At 45.6% G+C, this 21,517-nt stretch overlaps 1 protein-coding gene across 1 annotated transcript in view; it reads right to left on the bottom strand.

The window, feature by feature from the left end:
* Positions 1–21,517, bottom strand: part of ASTN1 (astrotactin 1) — a 519,295-nt gene that overhangs the window by 102,288 nt on the left and 395,490 nt on the right. The window contains exon 12 of the mRNA XM_040408285.1: positions 87–253. Within this exon, the coding sequence (XP_040264219.1) occupies positions 87–253 (167 nt within the window). The remainder of the gene's footprint in view (positions 1–86; positions 254–21,517) is intronic.

Here is a 21,517-nt window from a genome sequence, read left to right as displayed (position 1 = left end):
TAGTCAAAAGCTACTGTTGAGAGTTCCAATCTTCACTTACAGATTTTGCATTATTATATAATGTCAACCATTTATGCAGATCTTACCCACAAACCATTAAGATGTTATACATCTGTAGGTCATCTGGAAAGGGGACTTCTTTTTGAAGGCACAGCTGTTCACAACCTCCATTGAAGCCGTCCGAGCAGTCAACTCCGACCTGCCGATTGTAGCAGCCAGACATATCTTTCATAGGACTAAGTCCTGGCGGGCACTGTAAAGACAAAAGATTAATGCACCAGACCTTCATTGTAATCACCACCATTTTATGATTGTCCTGGAATCTGATTTTATCCTGCCAATGATCTTCTACATCCATTTATTCCAAAGCTTTTTGATTCCTTTCTACATTTCGACAGTGCATTATGAAAAATGAAGCATTTCTTATTTATTTGCGGGTTGTTCTCCGAAATATAAATTTTTTTAATCAAGTGTCTGACAACTGATTTGCCTGCTGGAGAAGTTCACATCTTTTCTCTTCATTTTTAAAAGTTACGTTTATGGAATACAAACCTCTTTTTAGTAGAAGCAGTGACACTGCGGCTGAAGAAGATAAGGTTACTAAGCAATATTGGAGACTTGAACAAAACCTCCAAAACAAGTTTGTCTATGTGCTGTCTTAAATGATCAGAGCACATGGAAACTGAGCCAATGATCAAGCAGACAAGAATAAATCTGAAATCAAAATCAAAAACTCAGGTTTGACAGATTAGTGTCATGGCTCCTTTGAACTAGATGGATGATAAATCTTAAGAGCTTGGCTGAGACATTAAGACGTCAGTCTTCAGTTTTAGAAATGAATACAAAATAATGGTTTAGCATCAGGAAGAAGTTTCTGGAGGCATAAAAGCTTTTCTGAACATTCATGGACGACTCTCATGAGAGGCCATCAATATAAACTTGGTGGAGGTCCACCTCTTGGCACACCTGCCAATCAGCAGTTTGAAGGGGCTGCAGTAGTTGTGCAATCTGTGGGGCTGCCAAGTGTTAGACCCCCACCACCCAAATCTTATGATGTCCTATCCTAAGGATAATCTATTCATATTCTAATCCTAGAAACCCTCTTTAACCCCTTGAATACCTGATTTTATTTTCTCTCTTTTTGTGCTTTCATTCTTCTTCCCTATCTTCCAGGACCCATAACTTTATTTTTTTTCCATTCATTCTGTATATCCCCCCTTGTTTTTTGTGGGACAAGTTGTACTTTCTTATACCACCACTTAATTTGGCATGTATTAGAAAACATTCCAAATGGGGTAGAATTGGAAGAAAAAATACAATTATGCCACAGTTTTACAGGGTTTGTCTCTATACCATTCCTTATGAGGAAAATCTGACCTGTGCTCTTCATTGTCTGGGTCAGTATGATTACAACAATACCACATTTATATGGTTTTTCTTGTGTTTTAATGCTGAAAAAACTATATATTTTTATCGCTGTATTCTGACCCCCCATAACTTTTTATAATTATGTCTACAGGGTTGGGTAGGGGCTAACTTTTTGCGGGATGATCTGTAGTTTTTATTGATACCATTTTGAAGTGTTTGTGACTTTTTGATCACATTTTATAAAAAGTTATTGTTAAGTGAAGCAATGATAAAATGGCCAGTCGGCCTTTTTGATGTTTTTTTTTTCTGTAACGCTACTCACTGTACAGGATAGATATTTTTATATTTTAATAGTACGGGAGTTTTGAGATGGTGTACAGTGATACTCATGATCATTTATTTATTTATTATTATTATATATTTTTTTTAATTCTGGGGAAAGCGGGGTGATTTAAATTTTATATATATATATATATTTTTTTTATATATTTCAAAACTTTTTCAAAACTTTTTAAACTTTTATTTCATATTCTGCTCTTGAAAAATGAAAGCTGTAATGTTATTGGTTGCTGTAGGAAACAAAAATGTGCCCAATATGTATAACCATACATTGACTGTCGCTTCTGGAGGCACAGTTAACCTAGTTATGAAATGAGAATCATGATGACTATGAACGAGCAAATAGCAAGCTTGATCCTTGCATGGCAGTCCACAGCATTCATATAGTTGTCAACAGTCCTGTTATAAAGGCGGAGCTAACCGCAAAGGGGCACGGGAGGGTTTTGTGTAAATTTACACCAAACTATATAGTTTATGGGAGTAACCTGGGTGTTTTGGGATTGGACAGCCCAGGGGCAATGCTTAAAGGGCATCTATCAGCAAATTTGTACCTATGAAACGGGCTGACCTGTTACATGTGTGCTTGGCAGCAGAAGGCATCTGTGTTGGTCCAATATTCATATGTGCCTGCATTGCTGAGAATAATTGTATTTTAATATATGCAAATCAACCTCTAGGACCAACGGGGGCGTTACCATTACACCTAGGTACTCTGCTTTCTCTGCAACTGCCGCGCCCTCTGAACTTTGATTGACAGGACCAGATGTGATGACATCTACACTGCCTGGCCAGTGCAGAGGGTGCAGCAGAGAGAGCTGAGCCTCTAGGTGTAACGTCAACGCCCTTGTTGCTCCTAGAGGCTCATTTGCATAAATGAAAACATCATTTTTCTCAGCAATGCCGGCACATATGAACTTGGGACCAACACAGATGCCTTCAGCTGCCAAGTGCACAGGTCAGCCAGTTTCATAGGTGCAAATCTGCTGACAGATGCCCTTTAACGTGTAAAATATTTTTATAATATACTTCATTAGGGAAAGATGTTTCTTTGTACTGTAAAACAGGGTGTAAAGAGTCTTCTTAGCAAAGCTGTAACAGCATCGCTAAGGAGTCTTCAGTGTGTCTTCAGTCTTCAATTCTACTGCGCGCTGAAGACTCTTGTGTGTATCGTACAGAGGCTTCCAGCCTGCCTCTTGTCACTCCGACAGACCCTGACTTTGTACATGTGTCCTAACTATGACTGCTCATCTCCCTGCCTATTGTGTTAGACTGAAGACAGACTCTCGCGAGCAAATCTCTGTTACAGCTTTGCGAAGAAGACTCTTTAAACTAAACCGACCAGGATATGTTGGTAACTATGCATTCAAGGAACAGGTTAACTCACCAAGTCACATTTTAATTCACCGATAACAAAAGCCAAGGACAACATATTGAATTTGTGAATGTCTCCTAATGGTGGATGTGTTAGGAATGGCATGATATTTCTTCAAAAGTTTATAATGGATGGACCATCTCTATTGATGGCATCTAAGAAATTAGGAACATTTATACCCACAGTTATTTCCCAACACATACCGTCGGTACGGCTGAGTTTAGTTTTTTGAGTTTGGATACATTAGATACACCTTTGGAATAAAACACAAAGACAACTTTGATATTGGGCCAATGCCTACTCAGCAGATGACACTTTTAGCTTTCAATGTGATCTGTTATCCTTTATATTGGCCAACTGAGCATAAACGAGCACAATGCATCCATGGGCTTTTATTAGATATCATGGCTTACCCACGCTATATCACTGCATACATCATATACATGCTCCCTCTATAGCTCTCATCAGGGTAAACCAAGCATTAAATTGCCATTTAGTAGCATCTAATGACCAGTGAACACAATTTGCTGATGTCGCCCCAGAAGAGCATTTAGCTTCCAGCACTTTCACATCCAACTCTCACTTCAAATTAATTATTTATACCTGTCCCCCGTCCCTATGATTTCAACCTATTACTTTGGCTTCCGTATATTCACAGCAGTTTACATTAAAAGGAAATTGAACTTGAATGATAACATTAGTGACATCCATGAGATGGCACCCCCACAACATTCAGACTGAAGGGCACCAGGATTGTACTTTCACATAGCCCTCAATGGATGCCCAAGGGGTGTGCACCTATATGAAGCTCTGCTGTCATTATTTTAGGACATCACTGAAAGTCCCAGTTTATGACAATCCTAAGGGCTCATGCACACGACCATATGTATTTTGCAGTTAGCAAAAAACGGATCCACAAAAAATACGGATGACGTCTGTGTGCATTCCGTATTTTGCAGAGCAGAACAGCTGGGCCCTAATAGAACAGTCCTATCCTTGTCCGTAATGTGGACAAGAATAGGACATGTTCTATTTTTTTTGCAGACCGGACATACGAAAATGGAATGCACACGTTCCGCTTTTTTTTTGCGGACCCATTGCAAAAAAAACGGAACGAACACGGAAAGAAAATACGTTCGTGTGCATGAGCCCAAAATGTGATGTCAGAAGGTTACCTATTCTTGTTTTTATAGCACATTTTCAATTGCAAGTGGCCATCTTACAGTGACAGACCTGCTTCGAGGAATGAAACAAATGCGGCAGTCCTGAGCAGCAGAGTTGTTTCTCCTGATTTACTATTTAAAGTATTTTCTGGGATTTACAAAAATGTAGCCAATAGCCTGGAAAAAGGTGACATAAAACTGTACTCTTCTTGTCAATCTTCTGACACTTTGGTGATCCTCTGGAATGACCAGAGCAGTCAAATAAATGATATATAGCATGTGATTACTGCAGGAAGCAAGCAAAGACCATTATTATTATTATTATTATTATTATTATTATTATTATTATTTCAACCCCATTCCCTGCTCTTGGCTACATTTTTCTTTAAATCCCAGAAACCCCTTTAAAATCAGCTCTAAGCCAGAGGGAAGAAGGCACATCAAAAAGTTAGCTATTGACTTATAGCTATGACTTATGGGTACAATAGATAAGGTACCTGACTCCAATAGGTGACACTAGAAAGACAAAAAGAAGGCTCATTAAAGGATTGGACACTGACTTGTAGGATAGCTACCTCCAATAAGAGGTAAAAGGAAGACAGCTTTCTTCTTTCTGGAGGAGAGGTAACTTGCATACCCTTTTTTTCCCCCAGGGAGCACCGCATAGCCTATATGACGTCTTATGCCAATTTTGGTTTCTGCAAAGGTAAATATTACCTGCCAAAAGTTACCATTTAAAATCTAACCTGAATTTGTCTCATGTCATTTAGTTTTTTACTCATATAATTCTGTATCTTACTGTACCTCTGTATCCCATATCGCTAGGATATGCCCCCATTGTCACCGCTGGGACCCGCACCTATATCAAGAACAGAGCGGGGAGCGCTGTGGCTGGACAACCCCAGATTTCCCGGGGTCCGTCCACCACCAAGCGCTAATCCCTGCCTCTCCCATAGAAGTGAATGGGAGCATGCTGCGCATGCGCAGCCCATGCTCCCATCCATTTCTATGGGGCAGACGGCAATAGAAGTGCGCTCTCCTTAACTTTGGGGGTTCCGTTCTCGATACAGGTGCGGACCCGCACCTATAAGACAATGGGGGCATATCCTAGCGATATGCCCCCATTGTCCGAGATGAGAAAACCCCTTTAAAGGAGTTGTCCAGGTTCAGAGCTGAACCTAAACATATCCCCATCTTCACCCCTCCGGACCCCTCATTTGAACTATCTCCAGACCCCTCATTTTGCTCTCCCTTGCCCTGCGCTGTATTGTGCAGGGCAGGGGCTGTTTTGTTTACTTTGGTAGACTGCTAGACGAAGGCTTCAGCCCAGCAGTGTTGCCGGTGACGTCACCGGCTCTGATGAGCAGGCTTTAGAGCTGCCCTAGCCGTTTTACAGGCCAGGGCAGCTCTAAAGCCCGCCCATTAGTGCCGGCAACACTGCTGGGCGGAAGCATTCACATAGCAGTCCCTAATGGAGAGCCCGGTACGTCCCAGGATCCCCCAAAAATTGCCTTTGCCCGGCGCGATTCATTTCCTGCTCTGATGCTCACATCAGGGGGGGCCAGAGGAGTAAAGATGGGGATATGTCCGGGTTCAGCTCTGAACCTGGATATCCCCTTTAAATATCATATGAAGGCATATATGAATCCAGCCACTTTATGGAATGCTGTACATGGAGGTATTCTAACATCTTTTAAATACCATGCTGCATGGGGCCATCCTTGGTGGCACATGGAGTGCCCATGGGTCCGTACAACGGAGTCACAAGGGATCGCTGTACCAACATTCAGTACAACCTCCTAAACACAATCCTGCCATGTGTATCAGGCAGGGGCGCAGCTATAGGGGGTGCAGAGGTAGCAGTCGCTACCGGGCCCAGGAGCCTGAGGGGGCCCAAAGACCCTTGTGCCACATAAGACACTGGCATTATAGAAAGTGCATACTGATCAATTTACACCTCTGGCTGGAGGGAAGGAGTTAGGTTAAGAATTTGGCATGAGGGGGTGCCCTTTCAATGTTTGCCTGAGGCAGCAGGAAGGCTATGTGCTCCCCTGCCCCTTGCCAACAAGCACTGAGGGACGGGGGCCCAAGCTAAACTCTTGCACCAGGGCCCATGAGCTTTTAGCTACGCCCCTGGCATCAGGCCTAAGAGTCCATTCACATGTCTGTAAGTGTTTTGTGGATCCGCAATACACGGACACCGGCAATGTGCATTCCGCAATTTGCGGACCGCACATCGCCGGCACTATAATAGAAAATGCCTAATCTTGTCCGCAATTGCGGACAAGAATAGGACATGTTCTATTTTTTTCCGGAACCGAAGCACGGATGCGGAAGTGTGGATCCGCAAATGCGGATGCGGACAGCGCATTCCGGCCCCATTGAAAATGAATGGGTCTGCACCCGTTTCCGCAAAATTGCGGAACGGATGCGGACCCATTTTGCGGAGGTGCGAATGGACCCTTAGATGAATGAGCAGCAGTGATGCTTCTCCTTCTCCTGCCCTTTGCTTTTTGGTCAGGATAGCTTCCCAGGGCATGCGTTAACAGGGGCCCGTACGGCGCCATGAGGTAAATAGAGGCGCAGTGGAGCTTTGACCACTTTATTGCAGCACGGTTTTAAAGCCTGGTGTGATTATTATGGTAAATTGTTAGCAAGGTCAGATCTTGCTTAAAAAAGACACGTACTTCATATGATGCCAAGTCTATAATACCTATTGATTGATGTGTTCCAGCTCAATAAAAAGCGAATGTTTCCTTGCTATCAATGTGTGAGTGTTGCTTTTTCTCTCTCTCCACACCTGACTTTTATTCCGCTGGCATATCTTTTCTTGCCATCATTTGTAAGTTGCACGCCGGGCTCTTTTATATTTGCCTGCCACACAATCCTTCATTTCTAAATATACTTCTCTCTTCTCTCCTGGCGTCTTTCTTACAATACTCATTCTCACCTCCCTTCCCCTGTTATCCTGTTCTCTGCTTGTGATTCAGTTTCTCTTGTTAACACATCTGCTCCCCTCAGAGGGGAACAAAATACCACTGGCGCTTTTTCTTTCTGCATGTGCCCGTCGTTGATAGCGCAGGTGTGCCAAGGTGTTACATACTAAATAAGGGGACGTGTGATCACAAGTCCCCCCTTCCCCGGCCCACCGGTGTCTGCAGAGAACGCCACGTGCTACATTGTACCTGAAGTATCGCACACGACAATGGTTGAGTGGCCTTATTTATGGAGACAAGCGTATGTTGCACTGTTAATTTGTATCCACATTGTTGATGTGAATTGTAACAATGTTTAGTTTTGTGTTTCTGTAACATGGGAATTTACTAACTATGAAGGTGGCTCTGAAGGATCTCGCTGTGTTTTGTGATCATTCGTGTTTTCATTGGACTTTCATATAGGACTGTTCTCCTTAGGCCTCTTTCACACTACAGTATGTCGATTTCAGTGTTTTGCGTTCCGTTTTTCACGGATCCGTTGTTCCGTTTTTTGTTTCCATTGTGTTTCCATTTCGGTTCCGTTTTTCCGTATGGCATATACCAGGGATGGCCAACCTGCGGCTCTCCAGCTGTTGCAAAACTACAACTCCCAGCATGCAAAGACTGCCTACAGCTATCAGCCTACAGCAGGGCATGGTGGGAGTTGTAGTTTTACAACCGCAGGTTGGCCAGCCCTGGCATATACAGTATACAGTAATTACATAGAGAAAATTGGGCTGGGCATAACATTTTCAATAGATGGTTCTGCAAAAACGGAACTGATAAGGAAGACATATGGATGCATTTCCGTATGTGTCCTGTTTTTTTTGCGGACCCATTGACTTGAATGGAGCCAAGGAACGTGATTTGCGGGCAATAATAGGACATGTTCTATCTTTCAACGGAACAGAAAAACGGAAATACGGAAACGGAATGCATACGGAGTACATTCCTTTTTTTGCGGAACCATTGAAATGAATGGTTCCGTATACGGACCGTATACGGAACGCAAAAAACGGCCCGCAAAACGCAAAAAAAAAACTGTAGTGTGAAAGAGGCCTTACACTGACCCAGATTATTTCACAGTGGGAATAGTATATAACAGTGCTTGATTGGTGATATGAACTTTAAACTTGGTTTAACGGCGCAACTACTGAATGAGAGTAGCGACATCAAGATTTTTTGAGCAAGAAATGTACACGTGAAGTTGTCATGGCATTTCTTCTTCTTGAAAGATGAAATATTGCACTCGCTTATCTATTGATTCCTATTTCTGCATGGAGTCTGTATGTTCTCCCCGTGTTTGCGTGGGTTTCCTCCGGGTTCTCCGGTTTCCTCCCGCACTCCAAAGACATTATGATAGGGAACTTAGATCCTGAGCCCCATTGGGGACAGTGTGATGCTAATGTCTGTAACTAGAGATGGCCTTGCGGTTCGCCCGGCGGTCATTTTGCGGCGAACTTTGCGCGTTCGCGATTTGCCAAACATATGGAGATATTCACGCCCGCCATATTCTTTTACATTGTGAAGAACTTTGACCCATGACTAGAGTTGAGCGAACACCTGGATGTTCGGGTTCGACGAGTTCGGCCGAACTTTCGAAAAATGTTCGAGTTCGGGATCCGAACTCGACCCGAACTTCATCCCGAACCCGAACCCCATAGAAGTCAATGGGGACCCGAACTTTTGGGCACTAAAAAGGCTGTAAAACACACCCGGAAAGGGCTAGAGGGCTGCAAAAGGCAGCAAAATGTAGTTAAATCCCCTGCAAACAAATGTAGATAGGGAAATGATGAGTTAACATAAAATAAATAAAAATTAAACAATATTAATTGGAGTGAGGTCCCATAGCACAGAATCAGGCTTCAAGTCACCCACCAATGGAGAAGGTCACTTACTATTATTTTGACCACAGCACCCAGACAAAGGAGAGAGGTCCCACAGCAGAGAACCAGGCATCATATCACCCACCACAGGAGTAGGCCACCATTTAGTTACTTTGACCCCTACACCCAGACGGAGGAGAGAGGTTACACAGCAGAGAATCAGGCATTTAGATCACCCACCACAGGAGTAGGCCACCATTGAATCAGACCCCGGCAACCATGTCAGATGGCACAAGCATAAGCTTTATATCAATCAGCACAGGAGAAGGCGACTTTGACAGACTTTGACCCCTACACCCGGACGGAGGAGAGAGGTTTCAAAGCAGAGAATCAGGCATTTAGATCACCCACCACAGGAGTAGGCCCCAATTTAATGGGACCCCGGCAACCATGTCAGATGGCACAACCATCAGCTTCATATCAATCAGCACAGGAGAAGGCGACTTTGAAAGACTTTGACCCCTACACCCAGACGGAGGAGAGAGGTTTCACAGCAGAGAATCAGGCATTTAGATCACCCACCACAGGAGTAGGCCCCCATTGAATCAGACCCTGGCAACCATGTCAGATGGCACAACCATCAGCTTTATATCAATCAGCACAGGAGAAGGCGACTTTGAAAGACTTTGACCCCTACACCCAGATGGAGGAGAGAGGTTTCACAGCAGAGAATCAGGCATCATATCAACCACCACAGGAGAAGCCACCATTTAGTTACTTTGACCCCTGCACCCAGGAAGAGGAGAGAGGCACCACAGCACATATTCTGGCATCATATCAGCCACCACAGGAGAAGCCACCATTGAGTTACTTTGACCCCCGCACCCAGGAAGAGGAGAGAGGCACCACAGCACATATTCTGGCATCATATCAGCCACCACAGGAGAAGCCACCATTGAGTTACTTTGACCCCCGCACCCAGGAAGAGGAGAGAGGCACCACAGCACATATTCTGGCATCATATCAGCCACCACAGGAGAAGCCACCATTGAGTTACTTTGACCCCTGCACCCAGGAAGAGGAGAGAGGCCCCACAGCACATATTCTGGCATCATATCAGCCACCACAGGAGAAGCCACCATTTAGTTACTTTGACCCCTTCACCCAAACAGAGGAGAGAGGTTCCACACAAGAGAATCAGGCATCATATCAACCACCACAGGAGTAGGCCACAATTTAATGGGACCCCGGCAACCATGTCAGATGGCACAACCATCAGCTTCATATCAATCAGCACAGGAGAAGGCGACTTTGAAAGACTTTGACCCCTACACCCAGACGGAGGAGAGAGGTTTCACAGCAGAGAATCAGGCATTTAGATCACCCACCACAGGAGTAGGCCCCCATTGAATCAGACCCTGGCAACCATGTCAGATGGCACAACCATCAGCTTTATATCAATCAGCACAGGAGAAGCCACCATTGAGTTACTTTGACCCCTGCACCCAGGAAGAGGAGAGAGGCCCCACAGCACATATTCTGGCATCATATCAGCCACCACAGGAGAAGCCACCATTGAGTTACTTTGACCCCCGCACCCAGGAAGAGGAGAGAGGCACCACAGCACATATTCTGGCATCATATCAGCCACCACAGGAGAAGCCACCATTGAGTTACTTTGACCCCTGCACCCAGGAAGAGGAGAGAGGCCCCACAGCACATATTCTGGCATCATACTAACCACCACAGGAGAAGCCACCATTGAGTTACTTTGACCCCTGCACCCAGGAAGAGGAGAGAGGCCCCACAGCACATATTCTGGCATCATATCAGCCACCACAGGAGAAGCCACCATTGAGTTACTTTGACCCCCGCACCCAGGAAGAGGAGAGAGGCACCAAAGCACATATTCTGGCATCATATCAGCCACCACAGGAGAAGCCACCATTGAGTTACTTTGACCCCTGCACCCAGGAAGAGGAGAGAGGCCCCACAGCACATATTCTGGCATCATACTAACCACCACAGGAGAAGCCACCATTGAGTTACTTTGACCCCTGCACCCAGGAAGAGGAGAGAGGCCCCACAGCACATATTCTGGCATCATATCAGCCACCACAGGAGAAGCCACCATTGAGTTACTTTGACCCCCGCACCCAGGAAGAGGAGAGAGGCACCACAGCACATATTCTGGCATCATATCAGCCACCACAGGAGAAGCCACCATTGAGTTACTTTGACCCCCGCACCCAGGAAGAGGAGAGAGGCACCACAGCACATATTCAGGCATCATATCACACACCACAGGAGAAGGCCTCTTTCAGTGATTTAGGCCTTTGGACCCAGACAGAGGAGAGAGGCACCACAGCACATATTCTGGCATCATATCAGCCACCACAGGAGAAGCCACCATTGAGTTACTTTGACCCCTGCACCCAGGAAGAGGAGAGAGGCCCCACAGCACATATTCTGGCATCATATCAGCCACCACAGGAGAAGCCACCATTTAGTTACTTTGACCCCTGCACCCAGGAAGAGGAGAGAGGCACCACAGCACATATTCTGGCATCATATCAGCCACCACAGGAGAAGCCACCATTTAGTTACTTTGACCCCTTCACCCAAACAGAGGAGAGAGGTTCCACATCAGAGAATCAGGCATCATATCAACCACCACAGGAGTAGGCCACAATTTAGTTTATTTGACCCCTGCACCCAGGAAGAGGAGAGAGGCCCCACAGCACATATTCTGGCATCATATCACACACCACAGGAGAAGGCCTCTTTCAGTGATTTAGGCCTTTGGACCCAGACAGAGGAGAGAGGTCAGAGATTAGCTTCATATCCCCCAGCACAGCAGAAGACCGCTTTATTTGACTTAGGCCTCAGCACCCAGACAGAAGACAGAGGTAGCATGGCAGAGGTTATGGCTTCATGTCACCCGTTAGTTTAACCGGCCACTTTCATCTGGTTAGGCCCCGGCGCCCAGACAGAGAAGAGTTTCATTCAACTGTGGGTTTCATAAAATTTGTATCAAATAAAGAAGTGGCCCGTAGCACAACAAGACATGTTTTAGGCAGTTAATAAGGACTACTCTGCACAAGGGAGGGACAGGTCCTGTGGGATCCATGCCTGGTTCATCTTTATGAAGGTCAGCTTGTCCACGTTGGCTGTGGACAGGCGGCTGCGCTTGTCAGTAATGACGCCCCCTGCCGTGCTGAATACGCGTTCAGATAAAACGCTGGCCGCCGGGCAGGAAAGCACCTCCAAGGCATAACATGCTAACTCTGGCCACGTGGACAATTTCGAAACCCAGTAGTTGAATGGGGCCGAACCATCCGTCAGGATGTGGAGGGGTGTGCAGACATACTGTTCAACCATGTTAGTGAAATGCTGCCTCCTGCTAACACGTTCCGTATCAGGTGTCGGTGCAGATAGCTGTGGCGTGGAGACAAAACTTTTCCAAATTTCTGCCATGCTAACCCTGCCCTCAGATGAGCTGGCCGTGACACAGCTGCGTTGGCGACCTCTTGCCACTCCTCTGCCTTCACCTTCCACCTGTTCCCCTGTGACATGTGGGAATGCTCTCAAGAGCGCCTCTATCAGCGTGCGCTTGTACTCGCGCATCTTACGGTCGCGCTCCAGTTCAGGAATTAAAGTGGGCACATTGTCTTTATACCGGGGATCCAGCAGGGTGGCCACCCAGTAGTCTGCACACGTTAAAACGTGGGCAACTCTGCTGTCGTTGCGCAGGCATTGGAGCATATATTCGCTCATGTGGGCCAGGCTACCCATGGGTAAGGACAAGCTGTCCTCTGTGGGAGGCGTATCGTCATCGTCCACCGTATCCCCCCAGCCACGCACCAGTGATGGGCCTGGGCTGCCACCCCGCTGTGAACTTGCGTCATCCTCGTCCCCCTCCACCTCCTCCTCCTCATCCTCCTCGTCCTCCAGTACAGTGCCTTGGCTGGCGACTTGTGAACCTGTCCTCTGCTGCTTAAACAAACCTCCCTCTGAGCCACTTCGAACAGACTGGCCCGAAAGTGTTAGAAACGAGCCCTCATCCTCCTCCTCCTCCTCCACCTGGGCCACCTCCTCTAACATCATTGCCCTAAGTGTTTTCTCAAGGAGACATAGAAGTGGTATTGTAACGCTGATAACAGTGTCATCGCCACTGGCCATGTTGGTGGAGTACTCGAAACAGCGCAGCAGGGCACACAGGTCTCGCATGGAGGCCCAATCATTGGTGGTGAAGTGGTGCTGTTCGGCAGTACGACTGACGCGAGCGTGCTGCAGCTGAAACAAGGTGGAGTTCCACCGGGTGGGCACGTCGCATATGAGGCGGTGAGCGGGAAGGCCGAAGTTCCGCTGTAGCGCAGACAGGCGAGCAGCGGCAGGATGTGAACGGCGGAAGCGTGCACAGACGGCCCGCACTTTATGCAGCAGCTCTGACATGTTGGGGTAGTGGTGAATGAACCTCTGCACCACCAAGTTCAGCACATGCGCCAGGCAAGGGATGTGCGTCAAACCGGCTAGTCCCAGAGCTGCCACGAGATTTCGCCCATTATCGCATACCACCAGGCCTGGCTTGAGGCCCACCGGCAGAAACCACTCGTCGGTCTGTTGTTCAATACCCCGCCACAACTCCTTTGCGCTGTGGGGCCTGTCCCCCAAACATATGAGTTTCAGAATGGCCTGCTGACGTTTACCCCGGGCTGTGCTGAAGTTGGTGGTGAAGGTGTGTGGCTGACCGGATGAGCTGGTGGAAGCAGTGGAGGAGGAAGCCGAGTAGGAGGAGGAGGCTACAGGAGGCAGAGAATGATGCCCTGCGATCCTAGGGGGCGGAAGGACGTGCGCCAAGGAACTGTCCGCCGGGGGCCCAGCCGCCACTACATTCATCCAGTGTGCAGTTAGTGAGATATAGCGTCCCTGGCCGTGCTCACTGGTCCACGTATCTGTGGTTAGGTGGACCTTGCCACAAATGGCGTTGCGCAGTGCACACTTGATTTTATCGGACACTTGCATGTGCAGGGAAGGCACGGCTGTCTTGGAGAAGTAGTGGCGGCTGGGAACCACATACTGCGGGACAGCCATGGCCATCAGCTGTTTGAAGCTGTCTGTGTCCACCAGCCGGAATGACAGCATTTCAAAGGCCAGCAGTTTAGAAATGCTGGCGTTCAGGCCAAGGGCTCGAGGGTGACTCGGGGGGAATTTGCGCTTCCTCTCTAAGGTTTGAGATATTGAGAGCTGAACGCTGCTGTGTGATATAGTGGAGACGCTAGTTGACGGTGGCGGTGGTGGTGGTGTCGGTGGCACATCCTCTGTTTGCTGCTCGGCAGGTGGCAACATTCCTCTCGAGGCGGAAGCCGAGGCAGCAGCGGTAGAGGGAGCAGGGGGAGCCTCAGCGAGTGCCTGGTTTTTAAGGTGTGTACCCCACTGCAGTTCATGCTTTGCATGTAGATGCCTGGTCATGCAGGTTGTGCTGAAGTTCAGAACGTTAATGCCTCGCCTCAGGCTCTGATGGCAGAGCGTGCAAGTCACTCGGGTCTTGTCGGTAGGACATTGTTTAAAGAAGTGCCATGCCAGGGAACTCTTTGAAGCTGCCTTTGTGGGGCTGGGTCCCTGTTGGCGATGTCCAGTAGCAGGCGAACTCTGGGGGCGGCGGCTCGTCTGCTTTGGCCCCCTGCTCCCTCTTTGGCTTCGCTGTTGTCTCGGTCTCACCACTACCTCTTCCTCTGAACTGTGAAAGTCATCGCCACGACCTTCAGTCCATGTGGGGTCTAAGACCTCATCGTCCTCTGCATCGTCTTCCACCCAGTCTCCCTCCCTGACCTCCTCCTGTTCAGTCTGCACACTGCAAAAAGACGCGGCAGTGGGCACCTGTGTTTCGTCATCATCAGAGAGTCGGTGACTCTGCTGTGGTGGTATTCCCATGTCCTCTTCATCTGGAGACATAAGTGGTTGTGCGTCAGTGCATGGTATGTCTTCCTCCACTGGGGAAGGGCTAGGTGGACGCCCCTGGGAAACCCTGGAAGCAGAGTCTTCAAACAGAAGAAGAGACTGCTGCATAACTTGTGGCTCAGACCGTTTCCCTGATATGCTTGGGGGTGATGTGACAGACTGATGGGCTTGGTTTTCAGGTGCCACCTGTGCGCTTTCCGCAGAAGACTGGGTGGAAGACCATGTGGTGAACGTGCTGGAAGCACTGTCGGCCACCCAATCGATTAATGCCTGTACCTGCTCAGGCCTTACCATCCTAAGAGCGGCATTGGGCCCCACGAGATATTGCGGTACATTCTGCCGGCTAGTTGAGGGAGTTCGTTCCCTACTGTGTGCGCCTGGGGCCGAACGGCCACGTCCTCTACCAGCAACAGAGGCTCCACGGACACCACCACGACCGCGTCCTCGTCCCTTAATAGTATTTTTCTTCATTGTTGCGATTCAACTCGCACCACAATGAAATATATTATTTTTTATAAGCAAAATTCCCTCACTGGAATACTTTCAGTCTTTTGACTGTATGGATTACAGATGGAATGACTGTTATATGTGAGTACCGCTTTCTTTGACAGATTCTAGTATGGGTACATATATGTTTTCCCAACCCCAGCACATTAGTTTGCTAATTCCAGATGTATGAAACGCAGGCCTAACTGTATCTAGTATATTGAACGCCAGATAAACTAACTTGGCCTTTTTTAAATAAAAAAAATCCCCTCACTGGAATACTTTCAGTCTTTTGACTGTATGGATTACAGATGGAATGACTGTTATATGTGAGTACCGCTTTCTTTGACAGATTCTAGTATGGGTACATATATGTTTTCCCAACCCCAGCACATTAGTTTGCTAATTCCAGATGTATGAAACGCAGGCCTAACTGTATCTAGTATATTGAACGCCAGATAAACTAACTTGGCCTTTTTTAAATAAAAAAAATCCCCTCACTGGAATACTTTCAGTCTTTTGACTGTATGGATTACAGATGGAATGACTGTTATATGTGAGTACCGCTTTCTTTGACAGATTCTAGTATGGGTACATATATGTTTTCCCAACCCCAGCACATTAGTTTGCTAATTCCAGATGTATGAAACGCAGGCCTAACTGTATCTAGTATATTGAACGCCAGATAAACTAACTTGGCCTTTTTTAAATAAAAAAAATTCCCTCACTGGAATACTTTCAGTCTTTTGACTGTATGGATTACAGATGGAATGACTGTTATATGTGAGTACCGCTTTCTTTGACAGATTCTAGTATGGGTACATATATGTTTTCCCAACCCCAGCACATTAGTTTGCTAATTCCAGATGTATGAAACGCAGGCCTAACTGTATCTAGTATATTGAACGCCAGATAAACTAACTTGGCCTTTTTTAAATAAAAAAAATCCCCTCACTGGAATACTTTCAGTCTTTTGACTGTATGGATTACAGATGGAATGACTGTTATATGTGAGTACAGCTTTCTTTGACAGATTCTAGTATGGGTACATATATGTTTTCCCAACCCCAGCACATTAGTTTGCTAATTCCAGATGTATGAAACGCAGGCCTAACTGTATCTAGTATATTGAACGCCAGATAAACTAACTTGGCCTTTTTTAAATAAAAAAAATTCCCTCACTGGAATACTTTCAGTCTTTTGACTGTATGGATTACAGATGGAATGACTGTTATATGTGAGTACCGCTTTCTTTGACAGATTCTAGTATGGGTACATATATGTTTTCCCAACCCCAGCACATTAGTTTGCTAATTCCAGATGTATGAAACGCAGGCCTAACTGTATCTAGTATATTGAACGCCAGATAAACTAACTTGGCCTTTTTTAAATAAAAAAAATCCCCTCACTGGAATACTTTCAGTCTTTTGACTGTATGGATTACAGATGGAATGACTGTTATATGTGAGTACCGCTTTCTTTGACAGATTCTAGTATGGGTACATATATGTTTTCCCAACCCCAGCACATTAGTTTGCTAATTCCAGATGTATGAAACGCAGGCCTAACTGTATCTAGTATATTGAACGCCAGATAAACTAACTTGGCCTTTTTTAAATAAAAAAAATTCCCTCACTGGAATACTTTCAGTCTTTTGACTGTATGGATTACAGATGGAATGACTGTTATATGTGAGTACCGCTTTCTTTGACAGATTCTAGTATGGGTACATATATGTTTTCCCAACCCCAGCACATTAGTTTGCTAATTCCAGATGTATGAAACGCAGGCCTAACTGTATCTAGTATATTGAACGCCAGATAAACTAACTTGGCCTTTTTTAAATAAAAAAAATTCCCTCACTGGAATACTTTCAGTCTTTTGACTGTATGGATTACAGATGGAATGACTGTTATATGTGAGTACCGCTTTCTTTGACAGATTCTAGTATGGGTACATATATGTTTTCCCAACCCCAGCACATTAGTTTGCTAATTCCAGATGTATGAAACGCAGGCCTAACTGTATCTAGTATATTGAACGCCAGATAAACTAACTTGGCCTTTTTTAAATAAAAAAAAAATTCCCTCACTGGAATACTTTATGGCTTTTCACTGTATGGATTACAGGTGGACTGGTATTAGTAGGGGTGACACAAGCACACCCAAGTCCCTGATGTAGGATTTCTATGGCACAGACCACTATTACAAGTGATTAATGGACGTTGGGAGAGATTGTGCTGCAGCACTAGTCCCAAGATGGCCGCCGCCTATCAGCCCAGTAACATGTGCCACAAAATGGTCTGCACAACCTTTAAAAAAAATAGCCTTGGACTGTGCTGCTAAATCGCTATTGGTCTGAATCCCAGGTGTAGATGTCTGACTTGTTTGGAGCTTTGGAATGCACACTGTGGCAGCTTCTGCTGCAGCACTACAAGTCGCAAAATGGCGGCCGGCGGTCAGCCCAGGTACATGTGGATGGAAAAATCACTCTGGCCACTCTAAAAATAGCCAATCCCTATCAAAAAAGCAGCTCAGCTGCAGTTGTTCAGATGAATCACAGGTGGAGGAGAGAAATTTGCTTCCAGTTATTCAATTATCCCTGCCTATTCTCGCCCTAGCATCAGCTGCGTCTAACCCTGTTCTATTCACATCGGGAGTGAGCACGTCCCGACGTGCGCACAAGCTTATAAAGAGGCTGAGTCACATGCTGCACTTGGCCAATCACAGCCTTGCCAATAGTAGGCATGGCTGCGATGGCATCTTAGGGCAAGTAGTATGATACATGTTGATTGGCTGCTTTGCAGCCTTTCAAAATGCGCCAAAATACATGCCGAACGACGAACCCGAACCCGAACTTTTACGAAAAAGTTCGGGTTCGGGTCCGTGTCACGAACACCCCAAAATTCGGTACGGACCCGAACTATGCTCGAACTGTTCGCTCAACACTACCCATGACACATCCATCAGGTGGTACAGGACAGCCAATTGAGACGTTTCAGCCCATGGACATACCCCCTACCTTATAAATAAACCTAATCTGGCCGCCATTTTACATCCAGTGTTTTGCGAGTGTAGGGAGAGGTTGCTGTGTGGAGCAGGGACAGGCTGTTAGGGACACCAAACGCTAGCTAATAGGGCCACAAAAGTCATTTTAAGGACTGGTATAGGTGTGCTATCGATAGGTGTGATACACAGAGGGGTGCGATATACTTATAATATACTTTTATAATGAGTCAAAAACACATAGATCTATATAGTGATCACATGGAAGTCAGGGGCCTAGGGGCTAGGGGCTTACTAGGGCCATTTTTATATACGGTAAGGTTCCGTACATGGTCGCTCTTATCAGGGCGGGTGGTCTGTGGTTAGGTTATCAGGGCCAGAATAGCACCTCCCTGTAGGGCAATATCAGGGACAGTCTTTGCCCACCCTGTCCTTCAATACCACATCATCATCTAGCCCAGGGATAGATGGTTTTTGCTTTCCCTCCGGGATTCATGGATGTGCACTGGAACCCCCCGGATTGTGGTAGAACATATGGTTTCTGATTTGGTGCCGCCGAGCACCTGATTTAGTGCCGCCGAGCACTTGTTATTGCCTACCACATCTATGCTTTTTGCTTAACTTTAATAATTACATTTATTTTCATTTTGAGGAATATCTTTTCCATTCACACGTCCGCAAAACGGGTCCGCATCCGTTCCGCTATTTTGCGGAACGGGTGCAGACCCATTCATTTTCAATGGGGCTGGAATGTGCTCCCATTAAAAAGAATGGGACCCGCCGCGAACTTGCAGTTCGTGAACATTTGATCGCGTTTGAGCCATCGCGTTCGCGAACCGTTCCGGCAGATGTTCGTCCATCACTATCTGTAACGCGCTGCGGAATATGTCAGTGCTATATAAGTGCATAAAATAAATAAGTAAATAAATAAATAAATCGTTTCCTACAGTTCTCTCCCCCTCAGTTTTATGCTTCTATATGTGGAACAGGGACTATGCCCCCTTCCTTTCGTTCCAATTATCGGTTGAACTCCACCAGTGTAGCATTCATAGCATTGCAATAAGTGAGAGAAAGTCCAACTAGAATAAGGGTGTGACCTGCACGGTGCAGCTGGCCACAGACAGCCAGGCAACTCCCACCCATGGCAGACAATGGTCAATGCGGCTATTGGTTGCTACAAGTGGGTGTGACTTGCCGGCCAGATGCACCTTGGGGGTGCAACCTAAAACATCACACACTCATTACCAGAATTGTGAATAGATGAGAATGTAACCCTAAGGGTGCATTCACACGACCGTATTTATGGGTCCGCACTGGTTCCGTAATGTCCGTGTGCTGTCCACATCTGTACTTCCGTTCCGCGGCCCCCCAAAGAAGAAAGAGCATGTCCTATTTTTGACCACAATTGCGGACAATAATAGGCATTTCTATCATAGGGCTGGCTGTGTGTGTTCCCCTTTTTACGGACCACAAAACATATACGGCCGTGGGAATGTACCCTTCCGCCTTCTAACACTGCATCATTTTTTTTAGATCCAATAGTCTGTGCTGATTACTTTATTAAAAAGTTATTATTATTTTTAGTACTTATTATGTCATATTGCCATATCTGAAGATTTGATTGGTGGGGGCCTGAGAGCACAGACCCCTACTGATAGTGAAAACAATGGAGCAGAAGCTTTCAGCCGAGCTCTGTGCCCTTTCATTACTCATCAGCTCTGCTCGGTTCTTCTCAGAAAGGATAGTGAGCGGTGTATGGATTCACAGACTTTCTATGAGCCTTTATTCTGCCCACTCTGGTCTCCAAGGAAAAATAAAGGGAGTATATTCAATATGAATCTGACATGATGTCATATTAGAGAATGTACCGTACACCTACACAAAGCCATGTCTGAAAAACGTATGGATTGGGCCATTTTTACAGAAAATCTTTGTAAAGATAGCATTTGCAGAAGTGCTGAGATTTACATTACCTAACAGGTTGTATGCTAAGAGTAAACCACAAAAAGACATATAAAATCTTATAAAAAAAAACTAATTGCGCAGCCTTAAAATAAAATAAAAAGATAATAATTGACAAATTCTGGATACAATATCCAACTTCTTGGCCTGTATCATTACTAGAGAATATTTGGCACTCTGACACTTTGTATTCACATATTTCTTACCTATAGCTCCAGCCATAAAACTTCAATCATACTAAAGTGACATATTTAATTTACGATATATTCACTCCTGAGTAATTTAAGTAAAAAAGAAACACATTTAATACGAAAAGTAAATGAGTATTCAGTTCTCATTCATTCCAGCTGCCATAATGCATATACACCCTGCTGTACTGACTATACGGACAATACAGCAAGGATACGTCTACAATGTGGCCGCCCTCAGGGAAAATGAAGAAAATAAAGAAATTGCTACAATAGTTAAACAAAAAGATCAGACATATCATTTTCTGCATCTAATTAATGAAATATAGTTTAAATACACAATACATTCTCCTTAAATCGTCAGGTGCACAACTATGGCAGACACACAGCTATAGGCCCTGTTTGCTCTAGGAATTGCTAGGCACCTTTTATATAAGTCGCCCTAGATAGTTAAAAGTTACTCATTGACTATCCCGGTGGCTATGTGCTATACAGGGTGAATGGGTTTGTTATGGTTTTTGTCTAGTATTAAAGCTCATCCTCAGGACTCATGCACATGACCGTATGTATTTTGCAGTGCGCAAAAGGCGGATCCACAAAAAATACGGATGACGTCCATGTATATTCTGTATTTTGCGGAATGGAACAGCATGCCATAATAGTACAGTCCTATCGTTGTCTGTTATGCAGACAATAATAGGACATGTTCTATTCTTTTGCGGAACAGACATACGAACACATAGAAACATAGAATGTGTCGGCAGATAAGAACCATTTGGCCCATCCAGTCTGCCCAATATACTAAATACCGGATGCACACGGAATGCACATGGAGTCATTTTGTGTTATTTTTTGGTTCCGCATACGGGATG

This window comes from Bufo bufo, chromosome 9 (assembly GCF_905171765.1).
Source record: "Bufo bufo chromosome 9, aBufBuf1.1, whole genome shotgun sequence".
Taxonomy (NCBI): domain Eukaryota; kingdom Metazoa; phylum Chordata; class Amphibia; order Anura; family Bufonidae; genus Bufo; species Bufo bufo.
This window is presented reverse-complemented; position numbering and strand designations above follow the sequence as displayed.